General features: G+C 52.5%; 2 protein-coding genes and 1 long non-coding RNA gene across 4 annotated transcripts in view; 1 reads left to right on the forward strand and 2 right to left on the reverse strand.

Annotated features, from left to right (window-relative positions):
• Positions 1 to 196: 196 nt before the first annotated feature.
• Positions 197 to 12,344, reverse strand: LOC128100768 (uncharacterized). Its single transcript, XR_008214929.1, has 3 exons — positions 12,234 to 12,344; positions 10,342 to 10,451; positions 197 to 9,538 (listed from the first exon to the last, which is right to left on the reverse strand). It is a non-coding gene; the product is annotated as an uncharacterized LOC128100768 (long non-coding RNA).
• On the forward strand, positions 11,531 to 18,957 carry Kcnk15 (potassium two pore domain channel subfamily K member 15). Its single transcript, XM_052723381.1, has 2 exons — positions 11,531 to 12,462; positions 16,948 to 18,957. The coding sequence occupies exons 1-2, from the start codon at positions 12,180 to 12,182 to the stop codon at positions 17,634 to 17,636; spliced, it is 972 nt and encodes a 323-aa protein (XP_052579341.1). The 5' UTR covers positions 11,531 to 12,179; the 3' UTR covers positions 17,637 to 18,957.
• Rims4 (regulating synaptic membrane exocytosis 4) overlaps positions 18,477 to 23,705 on the reverse strand; it is a 63,261-nt gene continuing 58,032 nt past the window's right edge. For both annotated transcript variants that reach the window (XM_052723384.1, XM_052723383.1), the window contains exon 6: positions 18,477 to 22,882. In XM_052723384.1, the coding sequence (XP_052579344.1) occupies positions 22,664 to 22,882 (219 nt within the window). In that variant the 3' untranslated portion in view covers positions 18,477 to 22,663. The remainder of the gene's footprint in view (positions 22,883 to 23,705) is intronic.

Raw genomic sequence — 23,705 nt, forward strand, 5'->3', positions numbered from 1 at the left:
ATGTAAAATTACAGCTACTATCAGGGCTGGGAGACTCAGAACCAGCCGAACCCACGGCCCATGCGCTGTCTCCCCACCCCACCCATTTCTCTCCTCTCTTTCTCTCCTGTTCTTCCCCGTCTTTTCTCTCCTCTTTGTTTGTATCTATCCCTTCTCTCCCTTCTCCTTTCCTCCCATTTTGTCTTTTCCCCTCCCTTCTTTTTCTTAACTTCAACTGAACAGTATTATCAAGTATCCAGATCACACGCGGTCACTTGTCGACTGTTCAAGAACAACCCGCGCCTGCGCCAGCATCTGGTCCGAGCAGGATCTTCCATTTCCTCTGTCCCCTGCTGCCAGTCCATCCTGAGTGCCCACTTTGCTAAAATCTGTGTGTTATTAGCGGGTTTCCAACGGGCTCTGGTGGAGGAAACAGTAACATGGTGCTGCCCCCTAGTGATATTTGTAAGCTTGAATAGTGGAGAGGCTGCCAGCTGATCCAAGTCCTGGATCCAGAGGTCACTGCTGCCCCCTGTTGCCCAGATGTAAAAGTGCAGCCTATTTGGAGATGGTGCACCAAGCCTCCGGGTGAGTTGGAAATAGAGATAGCTATTCTCTCCCCCACCCCGCCCCGCTCCTGTTCGGGGGAGGGTATTTTGTTGCTTTTTCATTTGTGCTGAATGTATTATTTAATCACCAGGCCCCGAGGCAGGGTACCTTGTCTGTCCACTGGATGACCCACCGTGAGTGCCTTCTCCCATTGGCCACACTGCATAGCCAGAAAGACCATTGTAAACACAACCAAGGCTAAGTCATTCTGCTTAAAATCCTCTGGGACCCTGAGATAAACCTCCACTGACTGGGCCAGACCCACGACTCTCAGGCCTCTTGTGTCTTCCAGACCCTCTGTGCTGAGACACCCCATAGGTGTGGCATCCCCTCTTGGCCACGTTCTCCCTTCCAGGCCTTTCCCCAGGCTGCTTGCTCTGACCTGGATGGCTCTTGTTATTCCTTGTGACTCTCTTCTGGCTTCCAACTAGATAAAGAAGAGATCCATGTAGTGACTGACAGGATTCAGCAGTCAGGGAGAGGGAGGAGGCAGGGGTCGGAGGGAGGGTGGAATAGAACATGCAGCCAGGACTCAAGCTGACCTCACAGCCTCTGTATCTGGGGGGGTATAGGGCAATGAGGTGGCAGATATTATCATTAAGGCCACCCAGAGAGCTGACACAATTTTACCAGGGTCTCGCAGTTGGTATATTGTAGGCCCAGGATTTAAACCTGTTCTCTGGTCCTAGAAACTTGCCCTTGACTTTACTACATAGCTGGAGGGACTAGACTAGGAGGCGGAAGCCAGTGGAACGTTTCTAAGAAGGGCCTGCAGGTGAGTCTTGGAGCTTTCTGGAATATAGGCGTTCTTGGTACCTTCTGTTTGACCTCAGCTGTAAAGCAGACTTCATCTGGGAACCTGAAACAATAGGAAGTCCCACTTGGGAGTCTATTGTGTATGTATCATCTAATTTGACTATCACAGCTTACATGGTAAGTGTGTCCATTGGGTGATGCTAGCTGTCTTAATAAACCAGGCAAGCATTCTGACGGGATGGCGGCTTTCCTTCACGTGATGTTCCTGGCTGTTTACATGGTGACCCACCATTTCCCAGGGCACAGGGTCCTCTGCGTCTATATTGCAGACAGAGATGGAGACGTTTCCCTGTTCCCCAGAGGCCATGTCTGGAACCCACACTCTAACTTGCACTCCATTGGTGAGGCCTATCCCATGGTCACTTGTGGCTGCAAGACAGGCTGGCAAATGAATTGTCTTGCTGTGCAGGTGTCTCCCAAAGTCGACACCACACTATGGAGTCTTTGCTAGAATGAGGATGAGAACAAAATTCCTGTTAGCAATCTGTTGAAACAGCTTCCCGGCTAATGGGGCTCTCCAGGCTGTTTGAATGGGACACTCCTGCCACACGCCTGCTGAGTGGCCAGCAGGCCATTCTCTGGCACCCTTGTCCCCTCTGGCTTTCTGCCATCAAATTGCATGCTTGCCAAGAGTCTATTGGGTTTGTTTCCAAACTGGTCTGCACCAGCCACACTGGTTTTTGTAAAGAGGCAATTGAATTAGCGATCCCATAAGCTGGTGAAATACGAGCACAAAGGGAAGAGATTTGTTTTTTACGAAAGCTCAATAAAGACTTGTGGTTTAAAAACTACTTTAAATTGGGCATGGAAGAAACAACTCCAAAGGATCTGGAAAGAAACATCCGGAGGCAGCTGGAGTGACAGCTCAGCGGTTAAGAGCATGCACTGTTCTTAAGAGGTCCCAGGTTTGTGTCCTAGCACTATAGCAAGTGGCTCACAACTGCCTGTAACTCCAGTTCCGGGGGTCCGATGTCTTCAAAGGCACATGCACATGCACTCACACACACACACACACATATACACAATTAAAATAATAAAAATAGCCGGGTGGTGGTGGCGCACGCCTTTAATCCCAGCACTCGGGAGGCAGAGCCAGGCAGATCTCTGTGAGTTCAAGGCCAGCCTGGTCTACAGAGCAAGATCCAGGACAGGCACCAAAAACTACACAGAGAAACCCTGTCTCGAAAAACAAACAAATAAACCAACAACAATAATAATGATAATAATAATATTTTTAAAAAGAAAGAACCATGGTGCAGAGGATTCTACTCTCCTGTTGTTCTGTTAGTTGCCTGCCAGTCCTGGGTGTCCTTCACATATGGGGACAATGTGTGAAGCTCATGAACAGGGCTAAACACAAGGAATAGATTGGACGGAAAACAAATGTTTGTTTTTAATTGAATAAAATCTTCCAGGTGTGCCAGGCAGTGGTGGCACACGCCTTTAATCCCAGCACTCAGGAGACAGGCAGCCTGGTCTCCAGAGCAAGTTCTAAGACAGTCAAGGCTACACAGGGAAACCCTGTCTTGAACAAACAAACAAACCCCACAAACAAATAGAAATCTTCTATTTAAAAGGATGTCCTGGGGTAGGGAATGGATTTCTGTGTTAGATCGCTTGTCTAAAGTGCTCAGGGTCCAGGGTTCTATTCCTAGCACGTCATTTAAGCCACACAAGCTGGGTGTGACGGTGCACACCTATAGTCCCAGGTACCTGGGAAGCCAGTTTGTACGCATAGTGAACTCAAAGGCCAGCCTCGGCAATTTAGCAAGATCCTGTCTCAAAACAAAACAAAGGACTAGAAATGCACTCATTGGTAGGAGAGCTTGTCCAGTGTGAGTGAGAGCATCCCTTGATGCTTTGAGTAGCTGACTAACCTCTAGTCCCAGGTGTGATGGCTGTGTGTGAGGAAGACCAGCTCCCTCTTATTCCCCAGGGTACTCTTGAGCACAGGGAGAAATAAAGAATATGTAGACAGAAGTATAGAGGAGAGAGACAGAAAACACAGGATAGCTCAGGAGGGCCTGGGTCAAAACCCACCAGGCCCTTCTGTCTCTACTAAAGGGCTTTTAAAGGAATGCCAAGGGGTGGAGCAAAAGACCTCCCCCCAGCACAGCCAAGTGTAGACCATCCCAGACACCTGGTGACCATACACATGGTCCAGCCATCTCCTAATGCAGCCCTGCTGTGTAAAGCAAGCTCAGATCTCACTAGGAAACCTCTGTGGACTCCCACATATGTGGGCCTTTACTGGATCATTATCCCCATTTCACAGGCGAGTAAACAGAGGCCCAGGATAACTGAAGATTGGAACCAGCATTCAAATCCAGCCAGTCTGGTTGTCAAATCTGTGCTCTTTGCCAGTGCTGTCCAACGGACTGTTCCACGGTGAGGCAGGTGCTCTGCTTTCCATCATGTCACGGCCGTGGCCAAACTTGACATGTCCACTGCAACGAAGGAACTGGATACTTTCAGAACTTGTTTTATTGGTTCTTTGACAGGTTCATATATGTAGATAATGGATCCTGATTATCTGCTTCCTGCATGCCCACCCCCTCTAGGACCCTCAATTCCCCCTTCCCGCTTCCCTAGACACCCCAACACATTCCACTCCCCTCTTTTATCCTTTCCTCTCTTAATAACACACTGTGGTGGTTTGAATAAGAATGGGCCCCACAGGCTCATCGATCTGAATGCTTAGTCACCAGGGAGGGGTGCTATTTGAAAGGATTAGGATTAGGAGGTGTGGCCTTGTTGGAGTAGGCGTGGCCTTGTTGGAGGAAGTGTGTCACTGCAGGGTGGGCTTTGAGGTTTCAAAAGTCCAAACCAGGCCCAGTGTTGTTTTCTCTTTCGGCCTGTGGACCAGGATGGAGCAGAGTACTCGCTACTTCTCCAGCACCAGGCCTGGCACCATGCTCCTTGCCAGGATGATAATGGACTAAGCTTCTGAAACTGAAAGCCAGCCCCCAATTAAATGCTTCCTTTCATAAGGTTTACTTTGGTCACTATGTCTCTTCACAGCCGTAGAACAGGGGCTGAGACAGGAGTTAGTACCAGGGACCGGGGCATTGATGTGACAGGCTTGACCAGGCTGCTTGTTGGAGGACTTTGTACTAGAAAAGTGGTTGAACATTTTAAGTGGGCCTTAATGGTCCATTCAAGTAGGAGCATGGACAATGGTGCTGAGGGACATGTGAACTGTGACTATAGCCGGAAGATTTCCTGTGTCCTGCCCGCCCCGAGGTCAGGACAAACCTCTCACCTGCGATTCATAGCCGCTTATAAAATGATCGTTCAGAGGCTTATATCTTGCTAGCTAGCTCTTTTAACTTAACCCATTTCTATTAATCTGTAAGTTGCCATGTGGCCGTGGCGTGACCGGTCTGCTGGCATCTTGCTGCTCCTGGGGCGGCAGCTGGCGTCTCCCCACACTCTCCTTTCTCCTTTTACTGTCTCTCTTGGATTTTCCCACCTGGCTCCATCCTGCCCTGCCATAGGCCAATGCAGCTTTATTTATTAGCCAATGGGAGGAACACATATTCACAGCATACAGAAAGACATCCCACAGCATGTGACAGCTTGGCTCAAGAAGTTTCAGAGGAGAAGAATATTAGAAAGCGGCATAGAGACTGTTCTTGTGATGTTTTGGCTGCTTTTTGCCCTTGTCCTCCCAACTTGCTGGCTGGATCTTGGGCAGGTAACCACAGCTGCAGTGGGTTCATGAGTGCCATGGCCCTGTCATATCCAGAAGACAACATTTCACAGCCCTCCTCTCCTTCCTCCTGCTCTTACAGTGTTTCTGCTCCCTTCCTCCTCTGTGATGCTGTGTGTGTGTGTGTGTGTGTGTGTGTGTGTGTGTGTGTGTGTGTGTGTGTGTGTGTATAGATTGTTCTAGTCCATGCTGAGCATCAACTGTCATTTACTTCTTCACTTTCATCAGTTACGAGTCTCCACATTAGCTACTGGCTACCGCAAAGAGAAGCTTCTCTAGCCAAGGCTGAGAACAGCACTAATCCATGGGAATTAGCATAAATATTTAGAAGGTGGTTTGGCAATGTGTCGGGTACCAAAACAACAGTAGTATGTTCTCCCCTAGAACCTCTCAAGCCACGCCTTAGAGCAGGTTTACAGTACCAGGCATGGCTTTCTTCCTGTGGCTCAGGCCTCAAATCCAATCCAAAAGCAGATGGTGACCGCCATGACTCTCACGCCACCAAAGTGGGCACATCTTGCCTGGCAAGACAGCGTGGTGGGATGCAGGGTTGTCGGCAGAGCTGACACGGACAACTTTTCTCCCCAGAAAGCCTGCGGAGCATCCTCTGCCACTGAACAGAAACAGCAGGGAGGAAGGTTTCATGGCAGTTCCAGCTTCATTTCTCCGTGTCCTGCAACCAAAATGTCCTGTGTCTTCTGCAGCAGGGCCTTAACATCTAGTTCTGGCTGGCAATCAGGAGCAACAGCAATAGTCTGTGTTGTTTTGGGGATTTCGGGGGCCTTCCTGATCAATAACCTATGCTTGGCACTGACATTTTTCTTTAATAACCCAAGTGGTCTGGTGGAAGTATTGACCACACATGCAGGGTATCTGTGTTCAAACTCGTTCTATATTTTAATTACAGTTTGTAATTAGCTTATGAAGCAGTAGATTTCCATACTGGTTTTTCATAAAGTCTTTAGTTTTGGTTAACCCAGGCTCCACTATCTCCTCTCCCCTTATAAACTAAGTTATATATTTGTTTTTCTTTTGAGACAGAGTCTTACTGTGTAACCCTGGCTGGCCTAGAACTCTCTTTGTAGACCAGGCTGAGTTGAACTCACAGAGATCCCCCTGCCTGTGCCTCCCAAGGACTGGGATTAAAGGCATGTACCACCAAGTCTGACCTGAATTTTTGAAACAAAACTTTTTCGATTTACTTATCTTGAGTGTATGGGTATTTTCCATGCATGTATGCATGAGCATGGCTGGTGCCCAAGGAGGTCGTGGGGGGCGGGGCATCAGCTCCCCTGGAACTGGAGTTACAGCTGAACCGTCTTCCCAGCCCAGCCCGTGACTTTCTTGTCCAGTGTTTCCCCATCTTCTTGCCATCCCTAGGCCATGATGTCTTCTGGATAAGCCCTGACCCCGTGACTCAGACACCCTTGATTCCAACAGAGTAGATTTCACTGCAGAAGAGAGGGTGGGGCTCGTCAGCAGCTGAGCTCTGACTGCCACGTGGCAGCCAGGGTCACCCCGCACCATTGCCTGGTAAACCCCTCCCTACAGGGAAGTATGGCTGCCACCAGAACAAGCTCACAGCAGGTGGCCTTCCTATGCATGCCTCTTGGCCTGGTGACTTTGATCACGTGTCCTTGTAAGCCTGAGATTCTTTGGTTAGTGGGAAGCAGCTTTTTATGTCACGCAGCCCAGATCCCTGAGTGACAGTCAGGGTGCTGACAAGCCACAGCTGCTCTCTAAGGAGCTCCCAATGATGTCCCCTGGGGTGAAAACAGTCAATTCTGTTAAGAGGGACACATAGGGACCTTATCAAGGGAAATGCCTGAGCCTGTTGGCTTTCTGGAAATCACTGAACTTCATTCTAACTGTAAAAATCAATTTCCTATGATCCCTAAAGCCTTCAGAATGAGCAACATGGAAGGGGCTGCGGAGAAACTGGTTTGGTGCAGGGGCGGGCGCTGTCATTTGCTGGTGAAACCCTGGATTTAGCACATTTATTGGATCCTCACAGGAATCTTGTCAGGCAGATATTCCTACCCACCTGCTGAGGCAGAGATGAGGGCACACTGGGGCTCAGAGAGGTGAAGTCACATGCCTAAGACGGGACCCAAGGTCCCAGATAACTATCTACTCCATCCTGGTCCCTTGTTCACCACCTGATCTTGTGTGGCCTTAGATGAGTCCCCTCTCTTGTGCTGGGCCTCAGCTTCCTCTCCCCAGTGTGTGAGTGGCAAAGGCTGCCAGCTTTTAAGGAGCCCCCAGGCCTCCCTGAAAGGCCATGGGTATAATGCTAGCATCAGGGGACAAAGGAAAATCACTAGATGCCCTCAGGTCCCCAAGCAGGGGGAGGAGGGGAGCTGAAAAGAGTGCCTTAGGGAGTTCTGTTTTTGGTGTCTGCTCAGCTGATGACTTCCAAGCTGAGAAACACACATACACAAACTTAACCTCCTCCGGCTTAAAATAGCACTGCTGAACCAAAAATGCCAAGCACAGGGCAGAGTCACCTGCCTGGCAGGGCCAGACAGTGCCTCCATGGCCCCAATTATACCCACCCCAGTAGGCACATCTGACAAGTCACCCTCAGCTCTATGTCATGGGATCCTCACAGTGGCGGGACAGCTTCGTCTACCGAGGATCTTGCAGCCATCTCACAGATGAGGAAAGTATGGTCCCCAGGGCCGATGGAAGAGTGACATGGCCAGCAGTGCCTAGCCTAAGAAGAGTGGTGCCCTTGGGATTCAGGCAGGCCCATGTTCGAGTCCTGTCTCAGCCATGACCACGGGGACTTGGTAGATCGGCACCTTCTCTTTCCTGACCTGTAGAGGTGACACTGTGGCAATGCTCAGCACACACAGGGCTCCAGCGCCTCTAGCCAGACTCTCCTCTGTTTCTGAAAACAGAATTCCTGGCATCTGTCGACAGGCAGTTTTGAAAAGGGAGGAAACAAGACTACCAGCTCAGGGTACCTGGGAAGCAGCACATCCCAGTGTCTGTAACGGTCCTCCGTGGGGAGCGTTGGTATCTTGGTTCTCACATGGGAAAATCGAAGCTCAAAAAGGTGGAGATGTTCTGTCTTTGGAAATGCAAGTAGAAAGTGGAGGAGTAGGAATTTGAACTCAAGTCTTTCTGAACTTCAGCTGTGCTCAGGATCATCCTCGTGAACTCTCCTCCCCCGCTCCCCACGACCAAGCTGCTCCCCAAGCTTGCTCGTCCCCACAGGCTCTTCTCCAACCCTTCTTGAGTGGAAGAGCCTGGCGCCCTGCCCCCACCCCGAGGCTTCTGCCCAGGTTTCTGCCTCTCTGTGCGGAGAAGAATCAGAAAAACAAACTTGCTGATGCCCTTACTAAAAATAAAGTCTCAGCAACTGTGTTAGCTCACCGCGTCAGCAACCTGCTTCTGGGCCACTTGGCTGCCATCCTGACCCTCTGGGGGTGAGGGTGTGCAAATCTTTTTCTATAGGCACTGAGCCCCAACTCCACCCCAGAACTGAGGTCTTACAGGCCAGGGTCCACTCACTGTGATAGTAACAGGGGCTAAATGCCCCTAGGGTAATCCCGTTGGCAAGCAGGTGGGGCTCCCCAGGCTTCTCCATTCACCCTATGGCAGCTGTCAATCATCACAAACATGGGGACTTACCCCCACCTCCCACTCCCCTCCAAATTACTTTCTGGGGCTGAGGAGAGAGAGTTCAGCCAGTAAAGTGCTTGCTTAACAACCATGAGAACCTGAGATCAATCCCCAGCACCCATTTTTAAGTCAGGTGTGGTGGCATGTGTTTGTAATCCTACCTGAGGAGGTCAGGTCAAGAGGATCTCTGGGGCAGTCTGGCTAGTCAGTTGCCTGAATTGGAGAGCCCTGAATCCTAATGAGAGATCTTGTTCCAAAGAAATAACAAGGTGGATAGTTCCTGAGGAGTGACATTCAAAAGTTGATGTCTGGCCTCTACACATATGCACACACGTGTGCATGCATATCGCCCCCACATGTGTACTTGCACATTTACATCCACCTCTGCCCCCCAAAAAGAAGAACTTTCTAGTTCTCTCGACATGGGTCTCCTTGGGCTAGAACAAAGGTGCCTGTGTGTCCACATTCCTTTCTCTAGACAAAGCAGGAACCCATCTTCTTCCCACTTCCAGCTCCTGAATGTCACCTGCTTTACCCCTCCTCCAGGGATCAGGCTGAGTTCCTAATGCTGCAATCGCTGGGTGTCTCTCCTGCCTTCATCTTTGAGTATAGGGACCCTTGTGGTAATGTGGACTCACCCGGAGGTTTGAGATCATCCCCCATGTTGAGGTGATCAGCAACCTGTGCCATCAGCGTCCTCAGCTTCCCTTTGCCAGGCAGCCAAATGTATTCACAGATCCCAAGGAGGAGGCATGGGCATTCTTGGGGGCCATTCTTATGCTACTGCAGTTCCTTATGAGACAGAAAAGAATTAAAGACAAAAACCATTCTAAGCCAGGTGTTGGTGGCTCGCACCTTTAATCCCAGCACTTGGGAGGCAGAGACAGGCAGATCTCTGTGGGTTCCATGCCAGCCTGGGCTACAAAATGAGTTCCAGGACAGCCAGAGCTATTATATAGAGAAACTCTATCTCGAAAAACAAAAACAAACAAGCAAACAAACCCGACGTTCTACGGGCGGTGAAACTGAACCAGCCCAAGCTCCGGGAGCAGTGGAAACTGAACCAGCCCGAGCTCCGGGAGCAGTGGAGGCGACTTGTTCCTAACTTGCACGTGGAAGTTCTCATTTGACCTCAAACTGCCACTAGGTGTGTGCTGCACAGCAGGTCTGGGTGCTGGAGACCAGAGGATGACCCTTGGGGCTGATGCATATGTGCAATGCAAGGGTTATACTGTAGTGGGAGGAATGGAAGATGGCAGGCACTCAGAGGCCTCTAGGAGCTCAGAGGAGACCCCCTGGGGAAACACATCCGACTGTGCTGAGAGTGGCAGAGTGGCCAGCGTGTGAGCCAGCTGAGTTGGGGTGATTAAGCACCTCGATACCTGTATGGCACTTCTGCTGCTACCCGGCCCCTGGCAGGGAGGCAACAGATGTTGGCTGAGTGGGATGGGGAGAAGGCTGTAATGAGCCAAGCAAGCGTTTATGGTGGGGACTGAAAGTTGAGGGTGGTTGGGGCAAGCAAGGGTGAGAGGCTATGGGGAGACAGGCCTGATTAGGCACGATGATAGCAATGCATGCCATGCTGCAGCAGATACCTGGGAGGTCCAGTTGTCCCCAACAGCTTCAGGTGAGGGTAACTGGTACTGTAGCAGAAGTCTCCATACAGGCTCACAGGTAGGACTCCGAAGAAGGTACCATTTTGGTGCTTGGAGACAGGAGTGTGCTCTTTGAGAAGAAGGGTCAATGAAAGGTTTCCCGAGCACCTAGCTGCTCAGGTAATACTCCGGGGCCATCCTGAGTCCTTCCCTTTACCTCTACACCCAAATCCACTAGTGACTCTTGTCCAGTGAATTGGAGTGTATCACCTTCTGTGACAGATGGACCCCCCAAATCAGACCCTGACATAATGGATCACAAGAAGGCACACAGCCTTCCTGTGCTCTTTGGGGGTGCTGTGTTCAGCCTGCAGGTGAGGGGAAGGGGTGGGGTGGCATGGGGGCAGGGCTTTAGAGCTCAGGCCTGAGCAGCGTGTGAGGATTTACTGGCTAAAGCTTGGACTGGTGAAGCCTGTTGATGCCAGGGAGCTTACACTTGCCATGTGTCCAGCTCTCCAATGTTTCCCAGGGCCATCTGCTTCCCTTCTTCTGTTACCTTAGGCTAGCCCCCCTTAGCATGTATCTGGGTGAGGCCATCCTCTTGAAGGGTCTTCACTCTCGGCCACCTTTTCTTTTCCACATGGCAGTCCCTTGCATTTTCTGAGGTGTGGTGGTGAGACATGGTGCCAAGTAGCCCAGTCAGGACTTGAACTCCTGATCTACCTGCCTCTACCTCCCAAGTGCTGAGATTACAAGTGTGGACTGCCATTCCTGGCCTTTTTGAAAAACAAAACAAAACAAAACAAAAAAACAGATTATGGTGGAATTGCGTGTAATTCTGCTTACTGCTTTCCCATGGTTTTCAGTTGTCCTGAAGATTCAGCCTGGGATCTGGAAAGGTGGCTCAGCAGTTCTTCCAGAGGACCTATGGTTCAATTCCCAGCACCTATATGGTGGCTCACAACTGGAAACCTCAACTCCAGTTCCAGGAGAACCTACACCCTCTTCTGGTCTCCACCGGCCCTGTGCAAGTGGTATGCAGGCAAATATAAAATAAAAATTAAATTAAAAATGGATTTATAGAAGTCACTTCTCGGGGCTGGAGAGATGGCTCAGTGGTTAAGAGCACTGGCTGCTCTTCCAGAAGACCCTGGTTCAGTTCCCAGCACCCACATGGCAGCTCACAACTGTCTGTAACTCAAGTTTCAGGGGATTCAGAATCCTCACACAGATACACATGCAGGCAAAACACCAATTCATATAAAATAAAAATAAGTGAAAAAAAGTCACTTCTCGCTGTTCCTCTTCCTCTCTCTCTCCAGCCTGCATGCCAATTCTCTTGGCTCCAGCCACACCAGTCACTACTGTTTCCTGCTGTCTCCTGCACCAAGTCACCTCCCTTCTGATTTGGCGAGGAACCTACACTTGTGGCCTGGATTTTGTCTCCCTGGTCACTCCTGGATGGCTTGGCACGCGCCTCTTCAAGCGCTATTTTTCTCCTTTATCACACCTGTCTTACCTTATCTTTTTGCTCATTTATCATCCCTCCCTGCTTGCTGGCACATTTGTTCTACTCCCACCGAGAAGGGTGGGCACCAGAGGGCGCTTGGCAAACATTTCCTAGGTGATAGACGGGAGGAAGGAAAGGGTGACTAGCCCCAAGTCCTAGGGCGAGCTCGGGATGGAGGCGGGCCCTCTGCACACCTGGGCTGGGCCTCTGCACCAGATGTCCCTGCGGGGACCTGCGTGAGCTAGGGCGGGGAAGCGGCGGGAGAGCTCAGAGCTTGCTGGAGCTGGCACCGTCGGGGCGCACGGAAACCCGGGGCCCCCGAGACGCGATGAGGAAGCAGAGCGCGCGCACGGCCGCGCTCATCCTGTGCATCCTGTCCTACCTGCTGGTGGGCGCCGCAGTCTTCGATGCGCTGGAGTCCGAGGCCGAGCGCAACCGGCAGCGGCTGCTGGCCCGGAAGCGCAGCGAGTTCCGCAGAAAGTACGGCTTCTCCGCCGACGACTACCGAGAGCTGGAGCGCTTGGCGCTGCAGGCAGAGCCGCACCGCGCCGGCCGCCAGTGGCGCTTCGCAGGCTCCTTCTACTTCGCCATCACAGTCATCACCACCATCGGTGAGCCCTCGGAGCCTCCCCCCTGTCCCGCTCAGTCTCGATCTCTCCTCGGGCGCAGTCCCACCCCTGTCCCTGTCTTTGGAAGGAGGATGCTAGCTTTCTGAGGCTCATTTGCCTCACTGGGCGGAATGGGGGCAGTCAGTGGGTGTGTCACGAGGCTGACACAGGGGTGACTAGAGGAAACCCCAGGGTCTTGGGGAACAGAAGTAGGGCTTCCCTGTCCCACTGTATCAGCTGTGTAGCCTTAGATAAGTTTCTTGACTTCTCTGAGCTACCGTGTTTGAAAACTAGGAGTCCTAACATGTCTTGCAAGGGGAAGGGAGGAAGGCCAGCTGTGGTGGAGATTATTACTGTGCAGATTGTTTTAGCACAGGACCTGACCCACAGAAAACACCGTGGGAATAAGAATGCCTTTGTATTATAATAACAATTATTCTATTAGCCCCGTATAACAGAGCTCTCATTTGCCTTGTGACTGCTGTGTGGCTAGTGTCCTAGAGACGAACAGGAGTCCAACCACTTGTTAAGGGCATGGCAGATTACCAAAGCTTTGGCTCACACTGGGGCAGCCAGAGGAGCCGCTATATACACTATTTGGACTCCAGCTGTTGCCATAACCACAGCTGGCCAGGACCTGAGGGGCTAAGTCTGGGGAACCTGCAAGGAGAGAAGCGGCTCTCCAGGGCTTCAGACTTCAGTTAGCTCACCAATTGGTACCAGGCTCCAGCTGTGGTTGCCAGGTGTCCCGGTGGCCTTCCAGGAGCAAACCAGAAGCCTACATCCGGAAGATGCACTTGCACAGTAGCCATGAGTTTAAGCACACTTGCAACCCTAAAGACTGAGTTCTGGGCCCCTCCAGCCACCTACCTTCTCAGGCAAGCGACTGTGCCCCCTGACACTTGCTTTTGTCAAAGGCAAAAAGCAAATGTTCTACCTTGCCGGGCAAATGCCAGGTTTAAAGTGAGGTCGGGAGTGTGAACGGCCCAGCATGTGGTGCCATAGGCTGTGCAGGCACTATTGGTGGTAATAATTTATTATTTGCCAACTATAAACCCAGCTCATTCAATGCTTCTGCCCTCTCTTGTCTACAAGCCCCATTCTCAAGACACTCCCATTTGCCGTGTCTACAGAGGTTGTGCCATTTCTGGAGCCTCTGCCCTTTCCCATTTTCGCTTTCGGGTCAGATTTGGCCTCCTCCCTCGCTAACCTGAAACCCAAGCTAGAGAAAGAAAAGCGGGGGTGGGGGGCGGGGGTGGGGGGTGGGGCGGCGGCGAGGGAAACCAACCAACCAAAACAAAACAAAACGGTGTAGAAACGGGAAATGTTTCGGCTTTTCTGGCCACTTGGGGGCGCACCACTTCCTTTGTTGTACCGTGTTAAAACAACAACAACAACAAAAAGCAAACAAACAAAAAAACCAAACAAACAAAAAACCTTGCAGGAAGCCAGGCCCCAAGAGTCCAGAATCTCCGTTCTGCTTTAGCAAAAGAAAGGCACCAAGAAGCATGGAGGACCTGGGGCTAACAACTCAGGCTCTGGGACCTTTGCACAGCTCCGTCCCCCTGAGCCTGCTTTCTTGACCACAAAACAGGGGTAACAGTGTTAACCCTGGGCCTGATGAGAGAATCCGTGGAGAGTACCTGATATGTGTTGTTAATACTCACTTCCCTCTGCTCAAACCTGGCATTGCTCCTGCAGCAGATGAAAACAGCATTTCCTGGCCTGTTAGTCCTAAGGAGGGCCCTAGCTCCCCTCCCCTCCCGGTTGGTTTGAGTCAGTTAACTTTCCGTGGACCTATTGTCTGTGTGTCTGTGCAGAGCATGGGTGACTCAGGGTGTACAGAAGTGGCTACCATGGTTCCTGCCCTCAAGGATTCAAAGTAGTGATGGGCAGTGTGTGCCTTCCCTGGTACCACAGGGAGGCGGACCCACGGGGCCACGTAGTGGAAGGGCAACCAACCATGGGGCTATAAATGCTTACGTTAAACCGAGTCTCTGAATATTATACATGTTCACACTGTGCATTTCACAGGTACCAAAGGGTGCAGAATGAAAAGGAATTTCTCCCCCCTTTTCCTGGAAGCTCTTTGGTCTTTTTTATTCGTGTATATTAATTGTACAGAACCCATGGGTTTCACTGTGACGTTTTCATACACATCTGTCAGGCACTCCGATTATATTCACCCCCACACTTTCTCTTGTCCTCCTTCCTCTGGTCCTCGTCCCGAGTGGTCCCCCTTCTAGCTTTCATGTCTTTTTTTACAATCTAGATTCCACATGAAAGAGGAAACATGCCATCTTTGTCTTTCTGAGTCTCTGTCCTGTCTCTTAACCCATTCATTCATCTCCTAGTTCACATACATCTCACTCGTCTCTCAAATACTCCAGCTACATGCTCTGTGTACATGTCCCTTTAAACACCACACACATTGTATGGAGAATACATTGTATGCACTATTCTGCCTATTCCTGCTCTTTTCATTTAGTACATCCTTTGTTTTTTGGAGACAGGGCCTCATATAGCCCAGACCGGCTTCAAAATCACTCCGTATCTGTTAATGACAGAGAACGTCTGGTCTTCCTGCCTCAGCAGCCTCTCAGGTGCTGGAGATTTACAGATGTATGCCACCATGCTTGTCTTTTATCTGGTACTAGGAACTGAACCCAGGACACCGGGCATGCTAGTCAAGCACTGTATCAATTGAGCTGTACCCCAGACCCTGCTTTAGAATGTCTCAATGCTTTTTATATCAACTCTAAAGAGCCACGACATTTTTTTTTTTTTTCAGGCTGAATAGCAGGGCTTCTCAACCTTGGAAGCACTGACATCTTGCCCTGGTTACTTGTGTTTGGGGGCCTGCCCTGTGCTCTGTAAGGTGCTGGCAGCATCCCCAGCCTCTGCCTCTGGATGCCAGCAACACACAGCTACCCCATTCCCGGCCCTTAGTAGAGACAACCAAGAGCTTCCTTAGGTGTTGCCAGATGCTTGCATGGTGATATGGCCACTGTGGTCTGGTGTAGTGTTCTACTGTTTGAATGGTGCTGAGATGAACCTAACCAGGCCACTATTGATGGATGTGTGCTTGGTTCTAACTTCTGCTATGACCACAGTGGCACACCATTTCACACATCTGTATGTACTGGAGGTTACCATATAGAAGTGCACATGTCTAGGGGTCTGTGTGTTCTACCTCTGGGCAGACAGGGTCAGTCTGCTGGAGGATATTCTCTTTGGGAGATGGACCCCCTCACTTCTCCCTGGTTACGGGCCCATGTAAGTTATTGGTGCTCTCCCCAGAGAGAGACACACCCACACTCCACAACAATGGCACGGGGACCCATGACTCAAGGAAGCCCACCCATGCTTAGATCCCACGAGGGAACCAGTGAACAGTGCTTGATCCAGAGACTCCCAGAACCAATGGGTGTTTAGTGAAGACCAACAGGGTGGCAGAAGATGAGGAGGAATCTGAGGGAGCAGGGGGCTAGGAAGGGGAGACAAGGCAGTCCGAGGGGAGGAAAATATGAAAGAAGTGTGGAAATGACTTTCCAGCAGGGGAACAACAGGGTGTACCTGGAGAGTGTGGGTGTAAAAGGGGTGAGTATGGAGACTGGGGATTTGAGAGGAGGGGTGAGGCTGGGGAGTGGAAAGGTGAGGCTGGGGAGTGGAGAGGAGGGGTGAGTCTAGGGAGTAGGATGGGTAAGAGAAGGGCTGAGGCTGGGGAGTGGAGAGGAGAGAGGAGGGTTGTGTCTGGGGAGTGGGGAGGTGAGAGAGGGTTGATGCTGGAGAGAGGCGAGATGAGAGGAGGGGTGAGTCTGGAGAGTGGGGAGGTGAGCAGAGAGAGGTGAGACTGGGGAGGAAGGAGGTGAGTGGAGGGGTGAGGCTTGGAAGTGGGGGGGGGCTGGGGGATCCTTGTGAGAACTGGGACTTTATCCTGTGGATACTAAGAAACCACAGAAGACCTGTCTCCTGTCCCTTCTGACCAAGGCATAATTTGCTAAAATTCACATTTTCTCGACACTGTAGCTTGTCAGAGCAGCCATCAAATAGGTGCAGTCCAAGCCACAGAACCCCTCTGTACAGCCCAAACTCTAAGCCCTTGGGTAGTCCTTCAAGCCTAGAGCAGCCAGCCACAGCGCTGTTCTGTCTCTCCAGCTGTTGGTTCCAGAGCATCCTATCAACTGGGTCCATGCTGTGGGACTGGGCTTCCTCCACTGGGTAACATACATTTAAGATCCATCCTTCGCTACTGCCAGGAACAGAAGATGCCCCCAACAGAATTCCGTGGTTCTGAAGGACCACAGGTCGATTATCCACCTCCACGGGGAGGGTGGGTAGACATCTGGGATGTGAATAGCCTCACGGGTGTTCAGAATGTGGGGACGACCTAAGTAGGGCTTAGAGCTGCTGAGGACAGGCAGGCCTGGGGTGGGAGCATCTCGGGGCAGGCTGGGCTGTCAGCATCCCATCTCTCTCCCCGCACAGGGTATGGCCATGCCGCACCAGGCACAGACTCCGGAAAGGTCTTCTGCATGTTCTATGCACTCCTGGGCATCCCCCTGACGCTGGTCACCTTCCAGAGCCTGGGCGAGCGTCTAAACGCGCTGGTGAGGTGCCTGCTGCTGGCGGCCAAACGCTGCCTGGGTCTGCAGCGGCCGCACGTGTCCGCAGAGAACATGGTGGTGGCCGGGCTGCTGCTGTGCGCAACCACCCTGGCCCTCGGCGCCGCGGCCTTTGCGCACTTCGAGGGCTGGACCTTCTTCCACGCCTACTACTACTGCTTCATCACCCTCACCACCATCGGCTTCGGCGACTTCGTGGCGCTGCAGAGAGACGAGGCGCTGCAGAGGAAGCCGCCCTACGTGGCCTTCAGCTTCCTCTACATCCTGCTGGGGCTCACGGTCATCGGTGCCTTCCTCAACCTGGTGGTCCTGCGCTTCCTCGCCAGCGCCGACGCCCCCGAGCGCTCAGCCCGCCGCGCCAGCGCACTCCGCAGGGGGGCGCTCGCGAGCCGCGTCCGTGCTGCGTCCTCCACCTGCGTCTCTCACCGCATCCATCAGCTGGAGACCTGGGCCTGTGACAACCCAGCCTTCTCGCCTCCCTTGAGTCCAGAAGCCCTGCACCACTGCCACAGCAGCTCAGCCAGTCGCCGAGCTCGGAGGAAGTCCATCTGACAGTCCTACCCTGGCCAATGTCTAGCCCCGCCTGTTAGCAAACCCACCCTTCCTCTGGCTTGGAGGGGGTTGAGGCTCCCGTTACCAACTGTGGATCATCCCTTCTAGAAATACATGAATGCTGCACTAAATGCACAAGCCGACTCTACAGTTACCCTGGAGATGTAAACTGTTTAGTCTAAACTTGTAAGAAAATGTGGCCTTCAGCTCCGAGGAGGGGTGACACCAGGTCACCCCTTCAAAGGATGACCAGTGGCTAGCTTCTGCTCTGAAGAGGACACACGATATCTTTGAGGGGAAGGGCATAATTTTAAACACTGAGACTGGATGCTCATGCTAGAAGCATGAGATAGAGACAGACTGAAGGCAGTTTACGGCTCACAGTGGGCAATTTCTGCATTATATCGATGACAGCATCCCCTTTGCTCGGCGTGAAGAATGGAATTAGCCCATGTAAATGGTTGCCCCTACTGTCAAGCAAAAGCCTTGTCCCTGGCTAGTCCCTTTTGGATGAAGGGGAGAGTCTCCCCCTCACCCCCATTACTATCTATAGGCAGCTCAGTGGCGTGTGATAAATTTCATTCTAGGTCCCACGAATCACCAGCAACATGTCACTTCCCTGGACCCCAGCTTCTCCATCCATAAAAGAGTTCCTGTGCAGACCTCGCTTCACATGGGCACCTGTAGGAGAGTTTCCTGAGGCAAGCTTCTGCTCATAGGGGATGTTTATAAGCCCACGGCAAGGCGCCTTGGCATCGTAGAGTGCTCACCCCTTAAAACACGTGTCCCTTCTCTTCCCAGACAGAACTGTCTTGATGCAAAACAGGAACAAAGCCAGGGTAGAAAAGCAAAAACTTTAATTTCCAACATGAGCTATGTGGTCATGAACACAATGCAATGTGACCCACTCCAACTCAGAGGCCCCCAAAACCCTCCCTCCTTGAAGGACCAGGCTGTTCCTGTTCCCCAAGAGGACACAGGGAAAGGTGGGTAGATGGAGGGAGGCTCGCAGCCCAAGGACTCTGGGGTCCCACCTTCCTGCCACCTTGTGGGGAGGACACAAAGGGCTCAGAGGTAACACCTCTGCTCCCAGCCTCCACCTAGCCCACACAGGCTCTCTTGCTGAAATGAAACACCCTTGGGGCTTGCCAGGTAAGCTTATAGAAACTCTCCATCCACCAAGGTCCTGTTCCACAGACACAGGCCCTCTTGGAGGGCCAAGAGAGCCATTGCAAGGGACAGGAAGGGGGTTCAAGGCTCTGGGCCCAGTGTAGTGCTGTTGCTCAATAAATAAATGCAGGTGACCTTGCCTGGTGCAACAGCTGTGCCTTGGGAGAGTGTGGGGTGCTGTGCTGTTTCTGAACCTCAAACTGCTCCAGAATCTCCTGCCTTAAGGAACCCAGTGGTGAATCGCTTGTAAAAAGCTTTAAGTACCTCAACTGTGTGCATGCACGCCTGTGCTGTGGACCACCGGAGAATGAGCTGGTGCTCAGCCGCTGTCAAAGCCGGCACTTCCGCAAGCACCTCTCTCGGGACCTCCTCCTCCCCTTCCTGAAAATGGGGCTGACAACACAAGCCCCCCTTCACTCGCTATCTGGGGCTCTTGTGAGGGTCAGAGTAAAATCACTGGGGACACACTGTGGGAAGTGCTATGAGAAGGGGTGCTATTTCTCCTGAAGGTGAGCGAGACCTTCCCCAGGAGTCCCCACTCTACAGTCCCCACTCTCCAGGTGGGAGCTTGTGTTTCCCACCCACTGTCAGCTGGACCTGCAGAACAAAAGGCCTAGAGCAAATCCTTCAGCTCAGGATCACTGGGGAGACTGCCCAGGAGATCCCAGCCACCCTGGCCCCTCCTCTTCTCCCAATTCAAGCTTAGAAAAGGCGCTAGCCCAGAAGAGAGAGAGAGAGAGAGTCAAGAGGGCAGCGCCACCTGTGCCTAGAAGCTGGAAATGATGATGGTGGCAGACGACCTGTCCCCAGAACAAAAGCTGGTCCTCTGCTGCAGCTTCCAGCTCTGTCCGTTCCCCCCGCCCCCCATGCATATTGCTGAGAGGCCTTAACCAAATGACTTCCTGCTGGAGCCTGGGTTTCCTAACCTCTCAGATTGGCTACAGCTTGTCCTGCCATAATTTGGAGCCACCAGGAGGCAGGCTCCAAAGAAAAGTAGAAAGGACGAGACTCAGCAGTCCCCCTTCATCCTGCCCTGGCTCCAGCTCAGCACGAGATATGAAGAGGAGATCTAGGTAGAAGGGCCACTGGGCATATCAATGGCCCCAGGATGACTCTCCTCAGGCAGGGCCCTGGTATCTTTTTTCTTTTCTTTTCTTTTTGCAAAATGCAAATGGACTAAAGATCCACAGGCCCTGCCCTTCAGAATGCAGAGGCATTCTGGGAAAGGAAAATGGAGATGGCCCTTTACACGGCTGTCCTATACATGGCCTCTGTTCAGAGAAATAAAGAAACACCCCTAGAGACCCAGCACCAGAGAGGCCCCCCAACTCCACCCTCTTACTCTTCAGGTGGTAGATTCGAGTTGACCGAGGGTCCGACAGCGGTGGGGACGGGCTGGGCTTGATAGTCCCTAAAGCTAAGGATGAAGATCCCTCTCCCTCCCCAAAGCCCTGTCCAGTCCTCAGTGAGGACAGATATGGTTTCCACACCCAGTGGTCACAGTCCCTTGGGAGTGGGGCACACGCTTACAATGACACAAAGAAATGGGGGCTCCAGCCCCCCACTCCACCCCTCCAGGAGGTGAGTGAGATCTCACAGAACAAACAAGAAAATCACTGAGGGGGCCTCACCGACCGCCCCAGGGTGTTGTTATTGCTTTGGAGCTTGTGCTCCTATGCGTGCTGTCTCTCTCTCTCTCTCTCTCTCTCTCTCTCTCTCTCTCTCTCTCAGACAAATCAGAGCTGAGCCCTTCCTCCTCTGGTTCTGACAGCCAGGCTCTGTCCCATCTTGAACAACCACAGCAGTGACAGCTGGAGAGAGAAGATGCTCTCCTAGCTCAAAATATTCCAAACAGTGAGTAATAACCTAACTGCAGAGATATCACACTGGTTGAAAAAAATGGGGTGATGGCTAACTGTGGGCCTCAAATGGGAGCCCATCCAGAGCCCTGCTCCCTTGCCCCGAGGGCCTGCCCCTCCACGGTCCCAAGGACACTCTGAAGACCAATTGCAGAAGAGGGGCCTGTGTCCAGCCCCTTCCTTCCCTGTGCAGTTCAACAGCTCCATATGGAGGTGATAAACTGGACCAGAACCCTAAAGGGCGCTCAGAGCTTAGCCAGGCAGGGAATGGGGAGAATTTCCAAGTGGTAGGAATCCCTGGTAGAGGAACCAGGAACAAGGTGGGATTCAACAGAGCCCTGGCATCCTCAGTGGAAAATGGCACCCTCTAATGGAGTCCAGGCCCCTCTACAAGGCCCGGCAATTCTCAGGTGTGCATCCTAAAGAAAATCAATACCGAGGGTATTTCCCTAGAATGCTGAGTATAATGGACAGTTAGGGCTACAACCCTGTACGGGAGGAGAGAGGGAGGCAGGGAGGAGAAGGCGGAAGGGCTGGTCTTTGGGGAGCCAGGCAGCCCACCCAGCCCAGGCTAGAGAGAGAGGCTTCAATCTTCTGGAATGTAACTGGGGTCTCCCCTCTACCCCCAGCCTGGGGCTTGAAAAAAGACTACATCTGAGCTAAGAGCAGGCCTCGGGGTGAACACTAACTACCCAGCTAACCTGGACTACACCCTACACAGCAGGGGCGAGGTGAGGAGGAGTGGCGGGCTGCTGGGCGGCTCCCAGGAGAGTGATAGAAATGTGCTTCTACAGGGGCCAGACTGTGTCCTCCCTCAGCATGCAAAAGGGCTCCTGCAGGCCCTAGGGAGGGCCACAGGAAGGCAGCTACCCAGGCCTCATCGGAGCCTCAAATTCTTACAGGCCTAGCTCTGCATCCCTCCGGTTGGACCTCCTGGAGCCGTGGTGATGAGGCCGGGGCAGTGGCTTCTGCCCTTCATACAGGATGGTTTATTTAAAAAGACTAAAATGGGAGGGGTTCTAATGCCTCCCCAAGACCCTAGACCAGAGGCAGAAGGAAACAAGATGACCTTTGATCTCATCCAACAAGGAGGGGTTCCCCTGTTTGGGAAACCCTTACCTTGGTGCCCTTAAACTTAATCCAGCTTTCTTCAAAGCTCGGCTCCCGCTACCCCTGCATATGAGAGAGCCCTGTGTGCAGGACTCTGGAAACTCAGGTCCCCACAGTCCTCCACCATATCACAGATGACTATGTCCTTTCCAGTCCACCAAGAGCTCCAGACCAGCTTGTTGCAATCCCATGGAGCAAGGACCCCTGGGGATCTGTGCCGGGCCTCAGGTACCTCCTCCTTTCCTCGGATCTCTGCTGGCCCCCAATTCCTAGAGCTTACAGCAGAGGGGCAGGCAGGAGGGATGGATGGATGGACTCAGACAGGCTGCGGCAAAGCTCCTTCCACGGGCAGGCAGAGGGAGACCCACACTCCCCTTCAAGTGGGGAGCTCTGGCCCCCCCGGGAGCTGGCTCCGGATCCTTGCAAACTGCCCCGTCAGCTCTGGGGCAAGAGTAGCTGCCTGAACCCGGTGCCGCAGGAAAGACACTTGCTGGTAATTGGCACCATGGAGATGGCCGGCTTGGTTCTGGACTTGGCTCTGGGCAGCGAGCTTCCAAGGAGGCAAAAGGGGTGATAGGTGGGGTGGGGGTGGGGGCGGGAGAGTAGTTTGCTCCGCCACCTCAGTCCTTCTCTGGCTGTAGCCGCATCCACCAGGTCAAACCCGGCCAAGTCAAAAGTGTAGCCAACCCACTGGGAGAGGGAAGGTCTCAGGGGTAGGAGGTGAAGGAGTGAGGAGGGGCCCAAGGGGGGCAGGTCTCCCCATTCTGCTTCCCCACTGTGGGGAAGCACCCCATCCTCCAATGTCCAATGTGGCCCTGGGCCTGGGGTCCCAGGTCAGGGCTGGGTGGTCTCCAGGCCATCTCGGGGAGCCCCTCCCCATTCCTGGCATTAAGATCGCTCGCCACAGGGCCCCACGGTGCTCTCAAGGGACAGCTGGGATGCCTGCCGGAGCAGAGGACCTGTGGCTGGGTCCACCATGGAGGAGGTGGGGAAGAGCTTGTACCAGCCCACAGCCAGGGTGGTCAAGTCCAGTTCCTCCAGCAGCACTCGGGCCACACCCATGAACTGCTTCCGCTCCATCCTCCCGTAGTTTCCCCACACAATCACCTGCAGGACAAAAAAAACATGACTGATCCCATCTTGCAACTGAGAGCTGGGCAGGTTGCTCATCTGGTGGAGTGCTTACCCAACATGCACAAGGCTCTGGGTTTGATTCCTGGCATCACACAGGCACCAGGACCATGAGCACTACACAGATATATATGCAGGCAAAACACCCACACAATAAAAGTTCAAAAATAAATAAATAAATAAAAAGCCTGTCACATTCATTCATAGGCCTTGAGCCAGAACCTGGGGTCCCTCAGGCCAATGTCACTAAGTCCTGCAGAGTCTACCTCTTTGAAAATCATGCAAGGGGGCCCAGCAAGATAGCTCAGCAGGGAGAGACGCCTGCTGCCGAGCTTGATGACCTAAGGTCAATGCCGGAGCCCACATAGCTCACATCGGAGGAAGGGAGAATGGACTTCCACAAGTTATCATTTGACCTCCGCATGCATGCTGTGGCATGTGTGCCCCCAGCCCCAAATACAAGGCAATAAAAGTCACTCATCTGACCATGTTTTTGTGGCTCTAGTGTCCCTGTTACGCCACCCTATCTATACCTTGGCTTCCTTCCTCTCGCTCATCCTCTCTGCTCTGCCCTCCACATGGCCCCACCTTCGAATGAAGGGAGGCCTTGAAGGATAGCCCTACATCTGCAACAGGATCCCTCTCCCTGCTGCCCCCACGGGGAGCCTCAGAAACCCACATGAAGCATGTTCACCAAGTGGACGCTGCAGTCACTGGTAGCCTCCTTTCTTGTTCCAACTGATCTTTCTCTGCAGTACCTTCCTGGTCTCTGGGTCAGCACCCTCTTGGAGCTGGCCTG

Source organism: Peromyscus californicus, unplaced genomic scaffold, assembly GCF_007827085.1.
Source record: "Peromyscus californicus insignis strain IS unplaced genomic scaffold, ASM782708v3 Scaffold_7__1_contigs__length_154581171, whole genome shotgun sequence".
NCBI lineage: Eukaryota > Metazoa > Chordata > Mammalia > Rodentia > Cricetidae > Peromyscus > Peromyscus californicus.

What these genes read in the sequence shown, in the direction of transcription:
- Kcnk15 (XM_052723381.1), top strand. Translation starts at nt 12,180, where the DNA reads ATGAGGAAGCAGAGCGCGCGCACGGCCGCGCTCATCCTGTGCATCCTG. An exon ending in CACAGTCATCACCACCATCG is followed by an intron (nt 12,463 to 16,947) that starts GTGAGCCCTCGG and finishes CTCCCCGCACAG; the next exon opens with GGTATGGCCATGCCGCACCA.